The sequence below is a fragment of the Scophthalmus maximus genome, chromosome 14 (assembly GCF_022379125.1).
Source record: "Scophthalmus maximus strain ysfricsl-2021 chromosome 14, ASM2237912v1, whole genome shotgun sequence".
Lineage (NCBI taxonomy): Eukaryota > Metazoa > Chordata > Actinopteri > Pleuronectiformes > Scophthalmidae > Scophthalmus > Scophthalmus maximus.
The window spans coordinates 7,181,917-7,200,435 of NC_061528.1; the positions used below are offsets into that span (position 1 = coordinate 7,181,917).

The 18,519-nt window shown below is 45.7% G+C and overlaps 1 protein-coding gene across 26 annotated transcripts in view; it reads right to left on the reverse strand.

Annotated features, from left to right (window-relative positions):
- Window positions 1-1,165: 1,165 nt before the first annotated feature.
- Window positions 1,166-18,519, reverse strand: part of sox1a (SRY-box transcription factor 1a) — a 79,731-nt gene continuing 62,377 nt past the window's right edge. For 9 of the 26 annotated variants that reach the window (XR_007032144.1, XR_007032141.1, XR_007032139.1 and 6 more), the window contains 2 exons: window positions 12,725-12,956; window positions 7,861-8,866 (listed from right to left, as the gene is read on the reverse strand). Coding sequence is in view for 2 of the 26 variants with exons in the window: in XM_035604470.2 (XP_035460363.1) it covers window positions 12,753-12,773; window positions 16,689-17,528 (861 nt within the window). In the remaining 24 variants the exon portion in view is untranslated. Of the gene's footprint in view, window positions 1,501-7,860; window positions 8,867-12,724; window positions 12,957-16,688; window positions 18,422-18,519 lie in introns of those variants that run through there. The other 17 variants (XR_004784400.1, XR_004784387.1, XR_004784381.1 and 14 more) reach the window with 8 other exon arrangements.

Here is an 18,519-nt window from a genome sequence, read left to right on the forward strand (position 1 = left end):
GTGCGACTTCGAGCGGACCACTGGGTTCGCTCCGTTCAGAGCGGAGGAGCCAGTGTTTGATGGATTTCTGGCCAGGTGTTGGAATTAATCAAATAATTTCATTGCACACTCTATTCTTTGCACCTGTGATTAAGTGTGACCTGCAAAATGGAGATTGAATGAAAGGTGACCGGTTTCAGACGATTCAGGAGGGAGGAAGAAAACAATATTTACCAGTGAGGAATTATCAACCTGAGTGCAGCTCTGAGCATAATGTGAGCTTGCCTGCTAAATAAAACGCATTAACGGTAAGTTACTAATAAAGGCCATCGCACCAGACAGAGCTCAGTATTTTAGTATTTTAGAGCAATGTGATGAAAAGGTACCAGCAGAACACATTAAAGGCCTGGTGTATTCTTTCGTGGAAGGAACAAGATTAAAAGCAGTCGCTGAAAATACCGTTTTAATACTGCGCTCAAAGTCTCTGCATCACATAATGGCTTAAATGCAACTGCAGCTCTGGATTGAATTTGAATAGTGGAGAAAGTCTTATCTCTAGCAGATGTTGACAATGTGAAGGTAACAGGGAGGAAAAGGAAAGTTACCAGTTGTTAATAATGTGAAATGGGAGTTTTGGCATTTGAAAGAAATAAGTGCTAAATTTATCAAAGCATTTAAATTTGTTCTTTTTCCAAACCTGTACATCTGTTCATTATTCAGGTTCCACCCTCAGAGTCACAGAGACAAAGGCTCGCGGAAGTTTGTTTTGTGCATGTGAACCGACTTTGCCATCAGATGAACTTAATAAATTCTACACGGTGTATTGAATACATCTGATGAATCAACACTTAAAGCCGACTAGGCTGATGGCTTGATGGGGAAGAAAAAAGATATTAAAAACCATAATGCCCATCTGTGAATGAACTATTATTTTTTCAGGAATATAATGTGGAAATATTTTACATTTTGGTCAGATTTTCCTTCAAAAAATAAAAGTAAAGTTTTAAACAGACTTTTCCTGAGTATGGTGCTATTATCAGTTACAGTATGTTTAAGTTATACTTGACTGTGTTGAGAAATGATGATGGCTCTTACGAATAACTGAGGAGAAGAGCTGGGGTCACTGCAATCACTGACAACATAAACATACTTCAAGAACATGTAGCACAATAGGTGTAAATAATAACATTTATTAGTGAAATTAGAAGCATCAGTAAAAAGAAATAAAGAAAAGCAATACATAAGTAAACACAATATAGACACAAGGAACTAGAAAAGAAAACAGAAATAAATTAAGTTCAACCTGAGTGAGTTTGCAGTGCAGTCGCACACGGTGGCCCTTGAAGGGACACACACACACACACACACACACACACACACACACACACACACACACACAGTAGAGAGAGAGTCTTTCTTTGTCCTGTCTGCAGTACTCTCCCAGCAGTCAGGACGGTTCACGGAGGGGAACCTTCAGGAGAGGCTGTGGTCACCTCACATTGACGGAGCCACACACGTGTCCTGTGCACATACAAAGGGAAGAATAAACACAGGTCAGAGGCTAAACGCATGTCAGTAAAAGAAGAACAGAATAGCAGAGAGAAAAGAGGAAAAGCCGTTTGCAGGTGACTGCTGGCAAACGGCAGCCAATGACCAAACCCCCCAAAAAGGCAAAATGGCATTGATGTGGAGATTTTAATGTTTTGATAAATCAATCTAAAAATCCTGAAACGTATTACGAACAGTGGTTCTGATGCATGTGGGCGGTGTTGGAGCTGAAGCCATCCTGGATTGGCCGGAGGTCTGACTCTTGACAGTGTCATTATCTAATAGTCAGATACATCAGATTTTGACTTTGTAAATGAAAGGCAGAAGGCCAGTGTCAGAGAAATACGAGTGAAAAGGACAAAGGATGGAGTCCTCATGTGGCGCTGCTCTGCGTCTAAATTTAATGGAAACTAAGCGGTGGAGCTGGAAACACGACTTGTGCACTCTTGTCTTTGTTTTCTTTGAAAAATGGGAACGTGGTCATGAGTGTTAAATGTCTACGTGCGCTCGCGCTTTCTTTGCAGGAGGTCAGGATACTCGTGTGCTGACTGACTGTGAAGGATTATTATGGGATTAGGGGTGTCTCGGTTACCAGTGTGAGATGATAATCACAGTGGCGGGCCTCTGATCTCTACAGGGATAGGAGCGTCAATCAAACCGGAGACACTCGGAGATGAGGGGGGGACACTGCTGTGAGTGTGAACACTGTGTGTGTGTGTGTGTGTGTGTGTGTGTGTGATGTTTGCTCTGGACTCGTGGGCAAACATGTTGTGTGCTCACGGTTTGTGTGAACCAGCTTTGAGGAAAAAACAGAAGAGGATTTCACGTTTTGTTTTTTTCCATCTTGACATCAGACGAGTGAATTTATGTTTTATGGGAATCAAATATGGCCCCCACCTCCCTCCCCAGCTCCAGATGGTCCCTGTGGAGAGAGAGAGGGTGATTATCTGGCCCATCTCAGCCAGGGAACCTGAGAGTGTTGATGTTGGGTGGGCAGTGCGCTGCCACGCCAAGCCTCCTGTCCCCAGGAGCCTGAATATGATCCCCTCTACCTGCCCCCTGTCCCAGGTCCTCTTCCTCCCTCCTCCACTCCACCAGCGGCTAGACTTACTGCGACTCCCCTCTCCTCCTCCTCCTCCTCCTCCTCTCCCCCCCTGTCTCCGCCCTGGGATAGACTTTCTTCCACCTGACAAGGCTTGGCCTGGATTACTGGAATACCTGGACAGGTGAGTCTACTCAGGAAGGTGTCAAGTGCATGTGCATGCGGCGGAGACGGAGAGAGATGAAGAGAGGGTAGAGTCTGCAAATGCTTAGCAACAGCAAAAAGAAACAGCAAACAGGCACAACATGGTTGTTGGGCACTTGGCAGGGGCACTCTGCTCCAAAGTCCTCTTTAGTGATGCCATGAATAAATGACCAGGGGGTCACCAGCCCTGTCAATAAAGTCTTCCTGGTTTTGATTTTCAAGCTTCTCTCCCTCCCTCTTCATCAGCTGATCAGTCCGGGTTATTAGTTCCGCTGCCGTGTGTGACACGAGTTGATCAGAGCTGCCTGTCAAGCTGCAGGGGTCAGACACGGAAATGGATCAGAGCTTTTTTTTCTTTTCCAAAAGCTCAGAGACGGTGTTAATAGGTTCAGACAAGAGTTTATTATGGGATATCCACATGATACAATAAAACTTGCCACATCATTTTTCTTTTTTCTTGCAAAGTCTATCTTTATTTGATCTCTTTCAATCTTATTTAATCTACGATTATTAAAAAAAAACGTGACACAGATGACGCTCTGATCAAAACTTCACTTCTGATTTATTTCCTACGTTTCATACTGTGATCTCATAAAGATTTGGAAAGGGTTGGTCTTTTGTGAATAAATCCAACATAGTGGGTCAACTCATTTTCTTCTTCCTTGGGACGTACTTACTACCTGCTTTTATTCAAATATTTTTTCAATGGCATTACATTCATTGATACCATTTACACATACCGAGGAAGATGGAGCCTGACATATTTGTACTTCAGTGGATATCTGATTTAAATAAAAGAAAAATGACAAGAGCTTCAAATATTTATTTTTCTCCGCTCTGACAATCTATATACATTTTTTCAGACAGTAATATGAAAAAGAAAAATATTAAAAACTTGGTTTAACATAATTTGAGTGTTTGTAGAGGTTCTCCAAAGGTCTTAAATTATCTCTTTTAAATCCATTGCCTCTTCAGAAAAAAAAAAAGTTTTTTCAAATCCAGTCTGGATATTACTGCACTGAACTACTCATTTAATAAAAACCTGAGTTAGTTATTCATCGTGATGCATTTGTTGAAATTATGTTCATTCTGTGAACAAGGACAAAAAACAGAAAACAAGTAAATGCCCTTGAGCTCTCAACGTCTTTCACCTACAACATGTTGGAGCTGCGTTCAAGAACCTCTTTTTCTCTGAACCCTTTTTGTGGAGAGGACTAAAAACAAATGCGAGAGTCTGCGATTCAGGTACAAAAAGACGAAATCCATGCACATAAATAAGTGTTTGCATGAGCACATATAACACCATTGCTGCCATACAACTTCAATTTGCTATGATATTATCATTTATTGTAAAAGGTTCATTCGTTTTGGCCTCATTCAAGACGACCTTCAGTCCTGTGAGATTTCTAAATGTTAACATTGCATCTTGCTTTATTAATTTTTTTTTAATGATTTCAGTCATGCAGCAGATTACTAGGATGCAGTACCTTCAAAAGAGGGCAGTGTAACCACACATGCAGAGTTTTGCTTGTGGCGGTTCCGTTTTCTAGACACCACATCTGTTTGGGTTCAACTCTGAACCTTTTTTTGTTGTTGTTTCAAACTGATAATCTACACTGTCCAGACACGAGCCCACAACCAGTTACTGCTCTCGGCGGACCTGTGCATTTGTCTGTGGAGAAACGGCCTGTGAAGAAGAAGGAGAAGAAGGAAAAAAGGAAAAGAAAAGGAAAAGAAGTATGACGGATATAATTTCAACAGACATTTCAACAGTCAAGCCTGAAAACCCCGGTGGTCAAGCTGTGAGGAAAAGGCTGCACCTGGTAATTGCTGCGACACCCACTGACCCCTGAGCAATGTGCACGGGCATGCCCCCCGACCACATGTAAGAAAATTGCTTCATAGTTAGTGCATTATTGTTTCAGCGATCACAGAGAGGCTGCTTTCGCCTGGCCCTGGGTGGCATCATTAACACAGTCTGGAGTAACATGTTCAAATCAAGATGGCATTGTCACAGGTGTAACTGCTGCTGTTCATGCATGTGATTAATGTCCCCGTTTTTGATTAATTTCCCAACGTTGGCTGAGGAGCCCTCGCATTTGTGATTAATGAACCTGCAGCCTAATACAATATAACGGCGGCGAGGCATTTTGTGTGTGTGTGTGTGTGTGTGTGTGTGTGCGCGCGCAATTGCACGTGTATCCCTCGATGAATGGCGAGCGTTGTGCGACATCTTTCAAATCCCAGTTTGGTCCACAGTCATAGCCAGGCGTCAGGCTGGAGGGAATTAGACGCGACGTGTGGACTCTCCAACCTCTCAAGAGTGGCGTTTGGGCGTGTTTGAGGGGAGTGTGGTCACGACAGTGGCGCTACGTTGGTCTGCTGCTACAGGGAATCTGAAAGAGACGGAGAGACAAGAAAAGCGCGCACAGGAAAACTGGCACAGTCCGGGGATGGGAAGTTGGTGGGAGGCTGATACATAAATCCTCGTACACTGACGCAGCTCTGATCCCATGGGTCTAAGCCTCTATCTCTGCCTGAGGCCTGGGAAGGGTGTGACCAAGATGCTGGAAAAAAACAAAAAGCCAGAGCCTCACACTCGTCGTGTACAGCTCGGTTATAGTCCTTGTTGACCTTGTGATGTCTAAGTCAATATTCGCTCTCTCCCCGCCCCCCCCACTTCTCAGGCTTCTTCCCTCTGCGCTCCACCTTCCCCGTGTCCCCGCTGGTGACAGAGACAGAGGACACAGGGGTCTGTAATTAGCTGGTTGACCCCGGGGTTGGGTTGTGACCCCGGCAGCCGTGAAGCGTAGATCCAGCCTGATCAGATGAGTAGTTCTGAGGGGATCAGTGGTTGAAAGACAGCCGCCGCGGCACCTCGGCCAAACCGGTCACACTAGCCAGTGTTTTTTGCCGAGACGGGCACAGTTACAGGAGCTACAGCTGCCGAGGGCCCATGCGGCGTCGAAAACACCTGTCCGGGTCACACGGCACAAACGCACAGACGTGCTTTTCAACATGCGCGGACACTGATGCAGCTGCAAAACACACTACCTGCCACCACCCAAGGAAAGGAAAGGAGACGGAGAAGGAGAAGGAGGGGGGGCTGAGGGGTAACCTGACCCAGGTAGGGGAAGGAGAGGGCAGGGAGGGGATGGGAGGCGAGGGCGGAGCAGAGCTGGCCCTTGGTCAAGTGCCTTGTATTCCACAAACCGATCGCATCCAGTTACACTCTACCTGAGAAGCCGAGCCTCAGGAGAGGATTCAAAGAAAAGCACGCGGACCTCCCTCCCTTTGGTGCGCCCTCTGCCTCATACAGATTTCACTCTCAAAACACTTTCTGGTTCATGAAAATCAAGGTGGTTTTTTTTGGTTTTGTTTTTCTCAGCTGCAGTAAAACTAAAAGCGTCGCAGTGCCGTCACCTTCGTACGAACAGGTCGACAACTGGCCGACGTGTCTCGGCGGTCGGCCGCTGCCTCCACTGCTCACTACGGCTAATTAAAAGCGGCGAGAATGGGAGAAAGGGAGAGAGTGTCATCAAGGACACGCTGGGAGATGTTCACCTGAGACGCCGCAGTCACCGATGCTCCGGGCACATCAGCATGACCCGATTGCCGGCGCCCGTTTGAAGCCGCGGCAGAGAGAAGAAGAGAGACAAAAAGTGTCTGGATCTGAAACTGTTGCCCTTGGGGGGAATGAAGAGATAGAGAGAAGAAATAGAGAGGAGAAAAGACACAAAGAGAGAGAGAGAGAGAGAGAGAGAGAGAGAGAGAGAGAGAGCACATGAAAAGAGAAGGAAATTTCTTCTTGAAAATATATACAGCCGAGGAAAGGAAGTAGGACACTGGGAGAACCGTGTGAGAGTCGAGGCCTCCTCCTTTTACTTGTCATTCGGTCTCACTTTTCCAGTCGCTCGCCGCTCGCTCATTTCCACCTCTTCACCTCTCTCAAGTCATCGTGTTGACACAAGCAGTTACTGTCTGGACCCTCTGCTTGTTTGTTTTTGTCACTCCTTCTTTTCCGTCTTTCTTTGTCTGTTTCTTCCCCGTGCCGGTTGGAAATCTGCAAGGCTTGCTCATCGGCGCCAGCCTCTGTTAATCCCCTCCCAAAGCACCTTAGCAACGCTCGGAATTTAGAGATGCTAAAAAAAAAAAACACCACACGACGACGACGACGACGACAACAACTGTTCTTAACACTGGGCCCCGTATTGGCAAGTGTGGCCACATCTTGAGATGTGTGTTTTCCATAAGTAGTTCAGAACAATCTGGAAGGGTGTGATAACCAAGGATCTCTCAAGTGTGTGTGTGTGTGTGTGTGTGTGTGTGTGTGTGTGTCTGAATGAGTGTGCACAGAGTGGGAGTGTATGTTTATGTGATATAGTTCCTATAACACCAGCAACCTGGTAATCACTGCATGTAGTCACCTGAGATGCTCATTATCTAGTCTCTGTACACTCTTCTGTCTGTGTCTGTTCGCCGACTCATGCACCTCAGCGCACACACTAAGTCTCGCAAGTGTTCGTCTTTGTGCCGTTGACTCGACACACACACACACACACACACACACACACACACACACACACACACACACACACACACACACACACACACACACACACACACACACACACACACACACACACACACACACACACACACACACACACACACACACACACACACACACCTGAACAAGCCCCTGATAGAACAGGAGGGCGAGAGGCTGAGAGAACAGAATAGAAATCCTCAGAGAAAGTGGTGAAACAGTTATTATGAGTCCAACTTTGATGTTGGCCGGACTGAAGAAGAAAAGAAAAAAAAATCAATAAACCAAACCAAGGTTACATCACTCATAGCAATTATGCCGTCGCTCGCTTATTTTACATTTATTGGCTTTGCAGTGTTCACACATCAACACCAATCATCCCTCTCTCCTCCTCCTCCCAAAATCAATTACTCAGGGGCGACGGTAAAATAATTGAGGGCACATTTAGGCCCTGAAATTAATAAATGTTCAAACTTTTCTGTAACTTCGCACCGTGATGTATTAAATCACCTCTCAAAAAATAATGTAAAGGACGACATTTGCGGTGATAAGATGCAGGAGTTTATTTAATACGTAGTCTCTCTCTTTTTTTTTTTCTCCAGAAAAAGCTGTTTCAAGACGACAAACAAAACAGACTGTAGAATACGACTGTAGAGGGAAGGATGACATTCAAACCACCAAGAAAGCTGAGATTATAGTTTCATTTTCAAAAAAAAAAAGAAGAACAAAGTAAACCCATGCACAGGAAATATGTTAATAGGAAACTAAGAACACATCTGAATAATAAATGTTTATTCTTATATCTTACTCTCTCGATAAAAGACCAGAGGTCTCAACCGTTCGTTTCCACACTGACTGAGGCCTCTGTCCAATTATCTTCTGGTCCGAGTGCCAGATCTGTGGAAACCGTCTCCTACTGGGGCCGGTCACACAGCACATTAAACACACTCAAGGCTGTAGAAATATTCATTACAGGCATTTGACGGATTTTACAAATCTGAAAATGCAGCGGGGTTCATGGGAAAACATGCCAACTGAGGGGATAAGGATATTAAGACGGCGGAGCTGGCTCCAGCGAAGCAGAATGGGGAAAGGAGAGCTGCTGCAGACACTGCAGTTTGTTTATGTGTTTCGTTTTTTTTTGTTTTGTGTGGTTGAGATTGGGTGAAATACAGAGCTGGTGTTGTTTTTTGTTTTTTGTTGCATTCGATCTTTTGGTAAGAAAGAAAAATCCACAAGCTCTGAAATGTGACACTGTACTAAGATACAAAACATTGGATAATAGTAATAATAGTAAGGATAATAATAGTAATAGTAATAAAAATAATAAGGGGTTTACCGAATAAAAGCATCGCAGGCGAAAGAGCGAATGGAACAAATTTAGGGCTCTGACTTTTGCTGACATTTTCCAAAAGGTCTCTTTGCCCACTTGCACCCGTCTCCCAGCGCTCGTCGTAATGATGGCCCGCTCGCCGAGGAGGCGACGCGCTATCTGCGAATCACAGTCCCCCCACGGTGATCCGTGTCCGCCGGTGGACACTCCGCTGAAAGAGACAGACAGAAAAAAGAGGGAGATGGACAAAGAGAGGACGTTGATATCAAATGGCAAAGGTCAATAAATAAAGACCTATAGCAGAGCTGAATACAGAAAAACCCTGTGGTTTCGTATTTAGGGTTATTATAGTATAATGTTTGTATGCTGTGCACAATACATGTTCATACATAAGTACATTATTCAGTCAGCTGAATGCCTAATAGGCGGCGTGTTATCAATTCAAATAAATTAATCAAATTCATCCCGCAGCTTAAACAGCCTGACGGCCCGACAACAATCTAATGGCTCCGGAAACAAATGTGTAGCGTTATAATCGTTAAGAACTATTTATCTGCACTGCTCGGACATATATTGGCGCGACATACGCATCCTACACCCGCTCCAAATCGGATCCTATCTAAATGACCCAGTTTGTTGATCACTTGACCCGCCGGGGTTCAAAGGTCGGGCCAGTTCAAACAGCTATCAGCGCGCTGCAGGTTGCAGCAGGCGCCGTGTGCCGCTCCTTATCTGAACTCTTTGACCCCTCATTAACCCCACCGCCGCCGCTTTGAGAATCATCACCTGCCACACGGGAGCAGAAATCCTTTACAGCATCTGGTGGGTTTGTGTGCGTGCGAGCCGGCGATAGAGGAACACGGCGGGGGGCCGTTGTACGCCACAACTTGATTGAGTGAATTTGCCCAAATCAGGCGAGAGTCGGCGAGTTAGTGGGAGCGCGAGACTTGTCGTTCAAACGGTGCGGCTAGAGGTGATGGTTGTCACAAGACTGAGAGAGACTGCAGCTGCACTGAGACACAAGTCAGAGCAACATACTAACGTCAGCAAGTGGATGTGCTCTCACTGACAATGCTAACATGTTACTGCGGCGTTCACCACACGTGAGAAGAGGATAGTAGTAGCAGAAAAGAACAGGACCAGAGAAATCTGTGTGCTGCAGGAAGAAACGGTGTTCCTGGAAGGAAGGAAGGACGGAAGGAAGGAAGGAAGGAAGGACGGACGGAAGGAAGGAAGGAAGGTCGGAAGGAAGGAAGAAGGACGGAAGGAAGGAAGAAGGACGGACGGAAGGAAGAAGGACGGAAGGAAGGACGGACGGATGGAAGGAAGGAAGAAGGACGGAAGGAAGGAAGGACGGACGGAAGGAAGGAAGGAAGGTCGGAAGGAAGGAAGAAGGACGGAAGGAAGGAAGAAGGACGGACGGAAGGAAGGAAGAAGGACGGAAGGAAGGACGGACGGATGGAAGGAAGGAAGAAGGACGGAAGGAAGGAAGGACGGACGGAGGGAAGGACGGACGGAAGGACGGACGGAAGGAAGGAAGGAAGGAAGGTCGGACGGAAGGAAGGAAGGAAGTATGCAGGAGCTGCCTTTACTTCCAAACCCGACTTCCTCCCCTGAACACGCTGTGCAAAGTTCTTTGGGACTGAACTCATGATTTAAAGTGTGTTTTAACGTTTGCCAAAAAAAAGGGCTCATATTATCGAAGCTCTTGCTGATTGAAACTAATTAGTAAAAATCTCTGATCTGAATCAATGTGAAATTAAGTGATGAACAGGAGGCCACTTTACACATTTCCATTCATATTTTATTCTAAATCCCCCTTTCGCTCCTCGGCACATGTTCAAACAACACCAAGTTTGTCTCTTAAGCTGATTTCAGACATGCGCTGAAGTCGGGACATTCTCCTGAACCTCTCCAGAGGGGCTGGAGGAACCTCTACTCTTTCGCTTTCCTGACACATTAATATCTGCCGCTGTCACAGGAAACGGAAATAGTAATCTACTGTACAAGCAATCCCGTTGCGATCTCTTGTCGTGTTGTGGCGGTTCGATCCCACCTCTCGCCAGTACACATGCCGTTGTGTCCTTGGGCAAGACACTAAACCCTAACTTGCCTCTGACGGCTCTTCCGACAGTGCATGAATGAGTATGAATGTGACAGAAAAATGCATGGTAAATAGCACCGCTGTATGAATGTGTGTGAATGGGTGAATGTGACTTTCCTGTAAAGCGCTTTGAGTGGTCTATATGACTAGAAAAGCGCTATATAAATACAGTCCATTTACCATTTACTTGGCTAGTAGTTTAGCAAAGTGTTGCCTATTGCCCCGAGGGAACATTTTGGGTCTAATGGGTACATTTTTCCGTCTGCTCTCAGCTGTTGGGGCAGGTTATGGGATTGAGAAAACTTCGGGGGAACTGCAGAGTCCGTCAACAGTTTTGTGTGGGTTTGTCACATCGAGTGATCCCTTTCACGTCATCCATCCATCCCTCCATCCATTTCCTGCCGTTCATCCAGAGTTGGTTAGGGCTGGTAGCAGGTTGGACAAGGCAGCCCAGATGTCCCTTTCCCCTGCTACACTTTCCAGCTCGCCCTGGGTGGTTCCAAGGCGTTCCCAGGGCCACATGAGATATATAATCTCGCCAGCATGTTCTGGGTTTAATCCGGGGGCCTCCTTCCAGTTGGACATGCTCTCCAGCAGAAGGCACCCAGGGAGACATCCTTAATCAGATGCCCCCGAAACACCTCGACTGGCTCCTTTCCATGCAGAGGAGCAGCAACTCTGCTGGAGCCCCTTACCCCCTATCCAATTCTACAAGACCGAGCCCAGCCACCCTGCGGCGGAAACTCATTTTTAAGACGTGTCTATCCGCGATCTCATTTTGTCTGCCAGGTACCCAATGGTTGTGACCATGTTGGTGAGAGTCGGAATGTTGATCAACTGCAGTAGAAATATATGTTGATTGAGATTAGATTTATAACCATGGTTTGACTTGGCCTTATTTTAGTGCACCCAACATAAAGACAATAAAAAATACATTTGACTTTTCAGCAGATTTTTTCTAGTTGGAACACTTTTCTGTTCCATATTGGAGGCATGGCTGTTTAATGGCATCAGCAGTTTGTCAATACTGACTGTCCACAGTGTTTTTAGATACATTTCATTATTTAAGTATGAAAACGGTTAGTTGGATTAATAAAATGTTAATGTATGTGTTTTTTATAGATGATTATAGGACCATGGGAACATTTTCTGAGGTGCAGGTTGGTGTTGGGGGACTCTGGACTCATGACCTCAGTAGAATCCAGGCCGCAGCCCTGATTGGGAGTCTCTTCATCCTTTCTTTCGCTGATGGACAGTGAGGCCACGAAGTATGCTGCACCCCCCCCCCCCCCCCCCCCCCCTCCCCTCCGTCCATACTTCCATCTTCTTAAAACTTATTCTTTCCTTTCTCCTTCTTCTCCCCACCACCACCACAAAAAAACACAACCCGGTTCCTGTGGAGAAGGCTGGTTTTGTGTGGTCCCCAGCACTGTCCCCCGTTTTTATCACCTCCCCTTGACGGGCGAGCCCGCGGTCTCCCTCGCACCTGCGCCGCTCCCAGGTTCCCCTACAGGAATGCGCTGGGGCTTGTAATCGCCTTTGTGGGGGCCATTGAGTTGTGCGGCTGACTGAAACTTCCCAACCTCACAGCGCGCTGGCCGCTGAATGGGGGCTCAGCGTGGGGCGACTCTCCAAACCGCGGCCGCTGCCAAATTCCTACAGTGGCGCTCCACAATCACTCCCACACAGGCCCCGGTGCACCGCCAGGCAGGAGGGATGGGGAGGGGGACGGGAGGGGGACGCGATGGGTCCGCGTGTGTGTGTGTGTGCGCGTGTGTGTGTGTGCGTGTGTGTGTGTGTGTGTGTGCGTGCGTGTGCGTATTGGACAGACAGATGATTTAACCCTCTTTTTTTTGCGTTTTATCAACACTCAGGAAAAAATATTGTTTTGTTTTTTGGATTACTTGTCAAAGTGAATTTAAGTTTAACAACAGAAACATGATTAGATGTGTTTGAATATCTCACCTCTTACCAGAAAGCTCCGGATCAGATGCTATTCCAACAACGGAGAAATCTGAAAACCAAGAAAAAAAGAAAGAAAGAAAGGAAAAGAATGAATTGAATGGCGAATTGCTGGACAAAGTTCGAAAATAATAATAAAAAAAAAGCAATTTCTCATAACTTTCAGTGTATTTTCTTTCTGTGCTGCGTCTCGGTGCATTAGGTCTGCGCGCCGGCGAACAGCGGAGGCTAGTAGCTGTGGGCAGATAGAGCAGCAGCGCAGGATTAAGAGGCAGCAAGATTGTTAAACATGTCAACGTGTAATTGCACGATAAGGCCCTTCCGAGGAATCCATTGGCCCAGTTGCTTTCTCTATTCCGCGCTAATCTCGCGCGGCACATTCGCTCTGTGCAATCTGTCTCCATAATCTTCTGTGACAGAGCGGGCGACGTGAGCAGGGGCTGCTGCTTGGTAATTTTTTTTTTTTTTTTTTTTTTAGTAAAGTGGGAGGAGGGGGGGCGGAGAAAATATGCAGAGGCGTGATAAAGTGACGCTAATTATCCCCATTTAGGACAGCGAAGTGCAAGGGATCGGGGCTTTGCGAGCAACCCGAGTGTGCGCCGCGGCTGATGGGCCTCCGAGCGCGCAATATATCGGTGGCTACAAGATAAGAGGAGCATATCGCGCCGCGGAGAGATTTATTGGCCCGGTCAGCCCAAACACAGTCGCGCACACACAGAGGCGCACGCACGCGCACATTTCCATCAGCTGCAGCCACGACACACGCTCGCACCCTGCACTTACCGCTCCTCCGACCTCAAGGTGTCATTTATGCGGGTTAAATTTGCCAGAACGCGCCTCTTTTAGCGCGGCGATGCGCCGTGACGCGCTCCGCCCTCGCCGGCGCTTTCAGCGGCTAATCCGCATCTCTTCACATCAACAGATAAGATTTGAAACAGATGCAAAACACGTGAGGGGGAGGAGGAGGCCAACTCCCACCATACACCCCCCCCCCCCCCCTCCTTCTTTGCCATAAACACACACTGTATAGTGCGTAAAGATGTCTCCATAGACGCGGGGCTTCCTTTTGAATTTTGGAATTTGAACTCATTTTTTCCCCAGACATTGTTCCTCTGATTCCTTTTCACTATAGATTGACGCGCAGCCAGACGTTACACGCTTCCACTGTGAGGCCTAACAGGTTTAATTGACATACCATGCACGTCTTCATCATCAGTGTGAAATAGACCCCTTAAACTATGTATTTGAGATTAATTGATTTTTCTTTAAATAAAAATGCCTAACTAGGCATAAATGTCCCTCATTTGCATGTGTATGGCTATTAGTGTGTGTGAGGCCTACAGGCGACACAAATGTGCATGTCACAAAAGCAGCTGTGGCCTATCAAAGAAAATTAAAATATATAATAAACCAATGTAATTTTCTGACTAATTTTCTTATGTTGAGAGGATTAATAATCTGAATGACATGGGTTTCTTTTCTCTGCAAGATGAAGGTAAAGATGACTGTCATCTATAACCCATCTACAGATTTTAAAATTCTGATGACTCATCAATGACCTTTATGTCACGCGTGTGGTGGAAGTTTGAGCCCCTGTGTGTGTGTGTGTGTGTTTGATGTCTGTGCTCCTGACCTGATATCGGGTTAATCTTCAAATATATCTGATGCTCTGTTTGTGCAGAGACTCAAAACTTTTATATCTTGACAAAATAACCGTAATTTTTCTTCTTTCCCCCAGACAGTTTATTCCTCCAAAAGTTTTCTCGTAGACTGTTTTTAAGAATGCCAAGAGTAAAGATTCAGAAACAACTCTTCTATCGTCTTACTGCTATTGATTAGGAACATCAGGATAAAAGCTCGGCTAGTATAATAAATAAAACTCTTGATTCGAAGCCTGGTAGGCTCAATGATTGTCATAAAATGAAGCTAAAGAAACGGAGATTTTGAGACGCATTTTCTCTGAGGTCTACCGATCAAGATGTAAATTAAGCTGTAACTTATCATCTCGTATAGATCCATTTTTTAATAAATCTCCAAAATAAACAATTAAATGGCAAAAGGACATAACGAGGATGATGGGGGGGAAAACCTCCATGTCCCGTGGGTGGTGGAGTTCAGGTGACAGATGAATGGAAATAGAGTCTTTGAAAAGAAAAAAGAATTAAAAAGACCAAAATAAATAATAATAACCCCTTTAACATTAAACTGTTGATTAAAATAGATAGTATAATATATTGTTCATGATATTTTCCACCCGAGTCTCATGAGTTGTGTCAAGTGTTGCAGTGAAATTAGCTACATCAAAACTTTGTGCTGAAAATTCCCCCACATTCCTCTCAGTATCATAAGATATGAATGATGTTTTATTCATATTCATTTCTAAAAACTTTTTTTGAATTTGAGCATTTCCTCATTAAAACTATTGTGGTTTGCTCAAGAGATGGAAGTTGACACAACTTATTCTTTAGCAAAATAAAAAATGTAAGATCATTACAGATATGATGCTGTAATATATTATGCATTAGTTAAAATAGGAATATATATTTTTTGCTGCTTAAAATTGGTTAAATCTCGCGAATAAGTAAAAACTCTTACTCCCGTTAAATGAGGACGTTTGGTTAAAGTCATTAACAGGTGGTTTGTCTTATGAGGCCTTCTCACAATCTATATACATCAGATTTTGTTTTTTAACTTCAAAAACGTACGTGCAAGGAATTATATTTATGTAAAAAGGGGATGTGGGCCATCATATTGTCCTTTAACATATAAAAAGACTTGAATATGTTTTTGCCTGACTACTGAAATATTAAAAAAACTTTTTACAGTGTGTGAATAAATGTATATTTGCTCACATAAAGGTTTGGCTCATGAATCAACATTAATACTTTGAAAATGTTTCTCCATAGGCCAAACAAACTGTAGCTTTTACGCACAATTACGCACAGACAATTAGGGGGGGGGGGGGGGGGGGGGGGTGTTTAAAAGCTCATGGGATCTGTGTCCAGCAGCGGTGTCAAAATTATAAGAGGTGGCTTTTTTTCTCATCTTCTTCTCAAAAGGAGGAGTCGTGATATTGTGTCATAAAACGTGAATGAAAAATAATCAACGTCAGACCGTTCTCTTTAAGAATCAAAGCAACATCTTGTGAAATTTATTCAATTCTTCTTCATTGCAATATCAGGGCTCTTCACTTCGCAGAAAAGCGCCTAGATTACAACAGCAGTTGCCCGTCATCCTTTGAAATATTAAAATTATTCACAATTTACAATAATTAAAGAGTGTTACAATAAAAAGAGATGATCTCCAAGAATTAAGACACAGGCTTTTCTGCAAATGAACACAAATGTTGAAAGAATGCGATGTTTTCTACCCATTTCTTTTAAAGCACTTTCTTATGATTATGACACGTTTTTCTCATTTTTTTCAAATAACTTACAAAGGAAATTAAGAGACAATTGAACCAAATACTCCCACGTGAACCTGGCATAACCCTCAACTAAGACTGTGAAGTGATGGACAAAAAGAATGACTATAGCACAATATCTCAGCATCATATTCGTTATATAATTTCACTGGTGGCTATTCAAAAAAAAAGAAAAGAAAAGAAGAAAAAAAGAAAGAAGCCGAGATGATTATGCTATTTACCCTTTCATTTACAATATCATAAACATTCTGTACAAAATGCAGGTAGTTCTCGGGGCCGGGGTCTATTTAGAAAAGAGGTAAATATTTGGTTATGTGTTCGTTTTGCAGTTTTCAATTACTCTGTGAGTTTCTAAATGTGTGTGAGAGGGACCGTCCCGTTCACTCCAGCCGCGGCGCTCTGGTAATGCTGCGGCAGGGCATGGAGTCTACTTTGCATTGACGGGTCCCCCGGCTCCCCGGTCGGTAAATACATGCTTATCATCTCTCTCAAGTCTCCGGGGCAAGGACCCCGTGAGTGTGTGCTGCTGACGGGAGGGCTTACACTCGGCTCCGATTTCACCAGCGACCCTAACGTCCCCATGGCGGTCGAGGAGGAGACGCCGGAGCCCTGGTGCTGTGTGTAGGTGATCCCGCCGTAGCCGGAGGGGGAAGCGTTCATGTAGCTCTGAGAGTTCGAGATGGGGCTGTACTGCAGCGCGCTCATGTCGTAGCGGTGCATGGGCTGCGGGTTGTGCGAGTGGTGGTGGTGCGAGTGGTGGTGGTGGTGCGCCCCGCTGCCCGGGTGCTGGCTGTAGGCGAGCTGCGCCTCCTGCATCATCGCCGCGGCCGCCGCCGCCGCCGCCACCTGCCCCGAGTACGCGCCGTTCGCCCAGCCGTTCATGTGCGCGTAGCCGGAGCCGGCCGAGCCGCCGTGGCCCCCGGGGCTCTCTAACCTCTGTCCGACCCCCGACGAACCCATGCCGACCCCTAAACCAACTCCGCCGCCGCTGGGCCCAGAAAGCAGTCCACCGGCCAGGGAATATTTGTCCTTTTTCAGCAGCGTCTTGGTCTTCCGTCTTGGCCGGTACTTGTAATCCGGATGCTCCTTCATGTGCATGGCCCGCAAACGCTTGGCCTCGTCGATGAACGGACGCTTCTCCGCCTCGGACATTACCTTCCACTCGGCGCCCAGCCGCTTGCTGATCTCGGAGTTGTGCATCTTGGGGTTCTCCTGTGCCATCTTCCTCCGCTGCCCGCGGGACCACACCATGAAGGCGTTCATCGGTCTCTTCACCCGCTCCTGGTTCGCCTTGGACGCGCTGTTCGGCCCCGTCTGCCCCGTGGTCGTGTTCGTTTGGGGGCCGGGGGAGTGGAGGTCGGTTTCCATCATCATGCTATACATTCACCCGGTTTTAAAAGTTCGCCACCAACAAAGAAAAAAGTCTTATTTGAAGGCAGGTGGAGGCGCGCACACGGATCGGGCGCGCACAGGTCGACTGGGTCGCAAGATTGAGATTCTAACCCCAAATTAATCGAACACGGAATAAAAATTAATCCGAGAAGGGATATAAAATGTTTTCCAACCAGTATTTCGCCTCGTCTTCGCCCGGGTTGGTTCGCGTCCACTGTGACAGAATGCGCATTTGGAGCCACTTTGCCTATGTCGGAGTTGAGAAGTTGGTTTAAGCGGCGGCCATATGATGCGCACTGACAGCGGTTAAATGAGCCACAAACGGCCAATGAGGCTCCAGCAGCAGAGTGATTTGCATGGCGTTCGGTCAGGTGACTTGAGGGACCGAAGAGGAAGAACACGCCGGAGGAGGAGGAGGAGGAGGAGGAGGAGGCAGAGGAGGAGGGTAAATCCCACAAATAGCACAAGGCATTTTGAAATTTCCAAACACCCTCTCAGAAGACTTCAATTAAACAAAAATAACTAAGATTTGTTAGCGGCGATGAGGAGGCCACACGGTGGGGGCAGTCTGCGAGTATAGGATGAGTCAAACGTCTCTGTATTTTTAAAATATCAACGTTAGAATGGATTTAAAAAAAATAAATAATCCACTTTAAAGACAGTTTCCTTATCCATTAGCAGTTTGAGTGAAATTATGTTGCTCACCCTCCTTCTTTCTCTTCATACATTCACGCTTGAAAGTGAAAACATTTTTCTCACTGTGCTTCCTAAAGATCTACTGGAGCCTACTGTATTTTCACAGCACTGGAATCTCAACCACAGTCTGAAACAAATCCACCGTCAGAAGACTAGACGCTCAAAATCCAGTTTCTATACGATCATTTCTCTGTAATTAAAGTACAGGCTACATGGAATAGTCACAGTAGGTTAAATAGAGTTTAATTACCCCAAAAGCAGAAAATGATATAAAAGAGATTTGGTA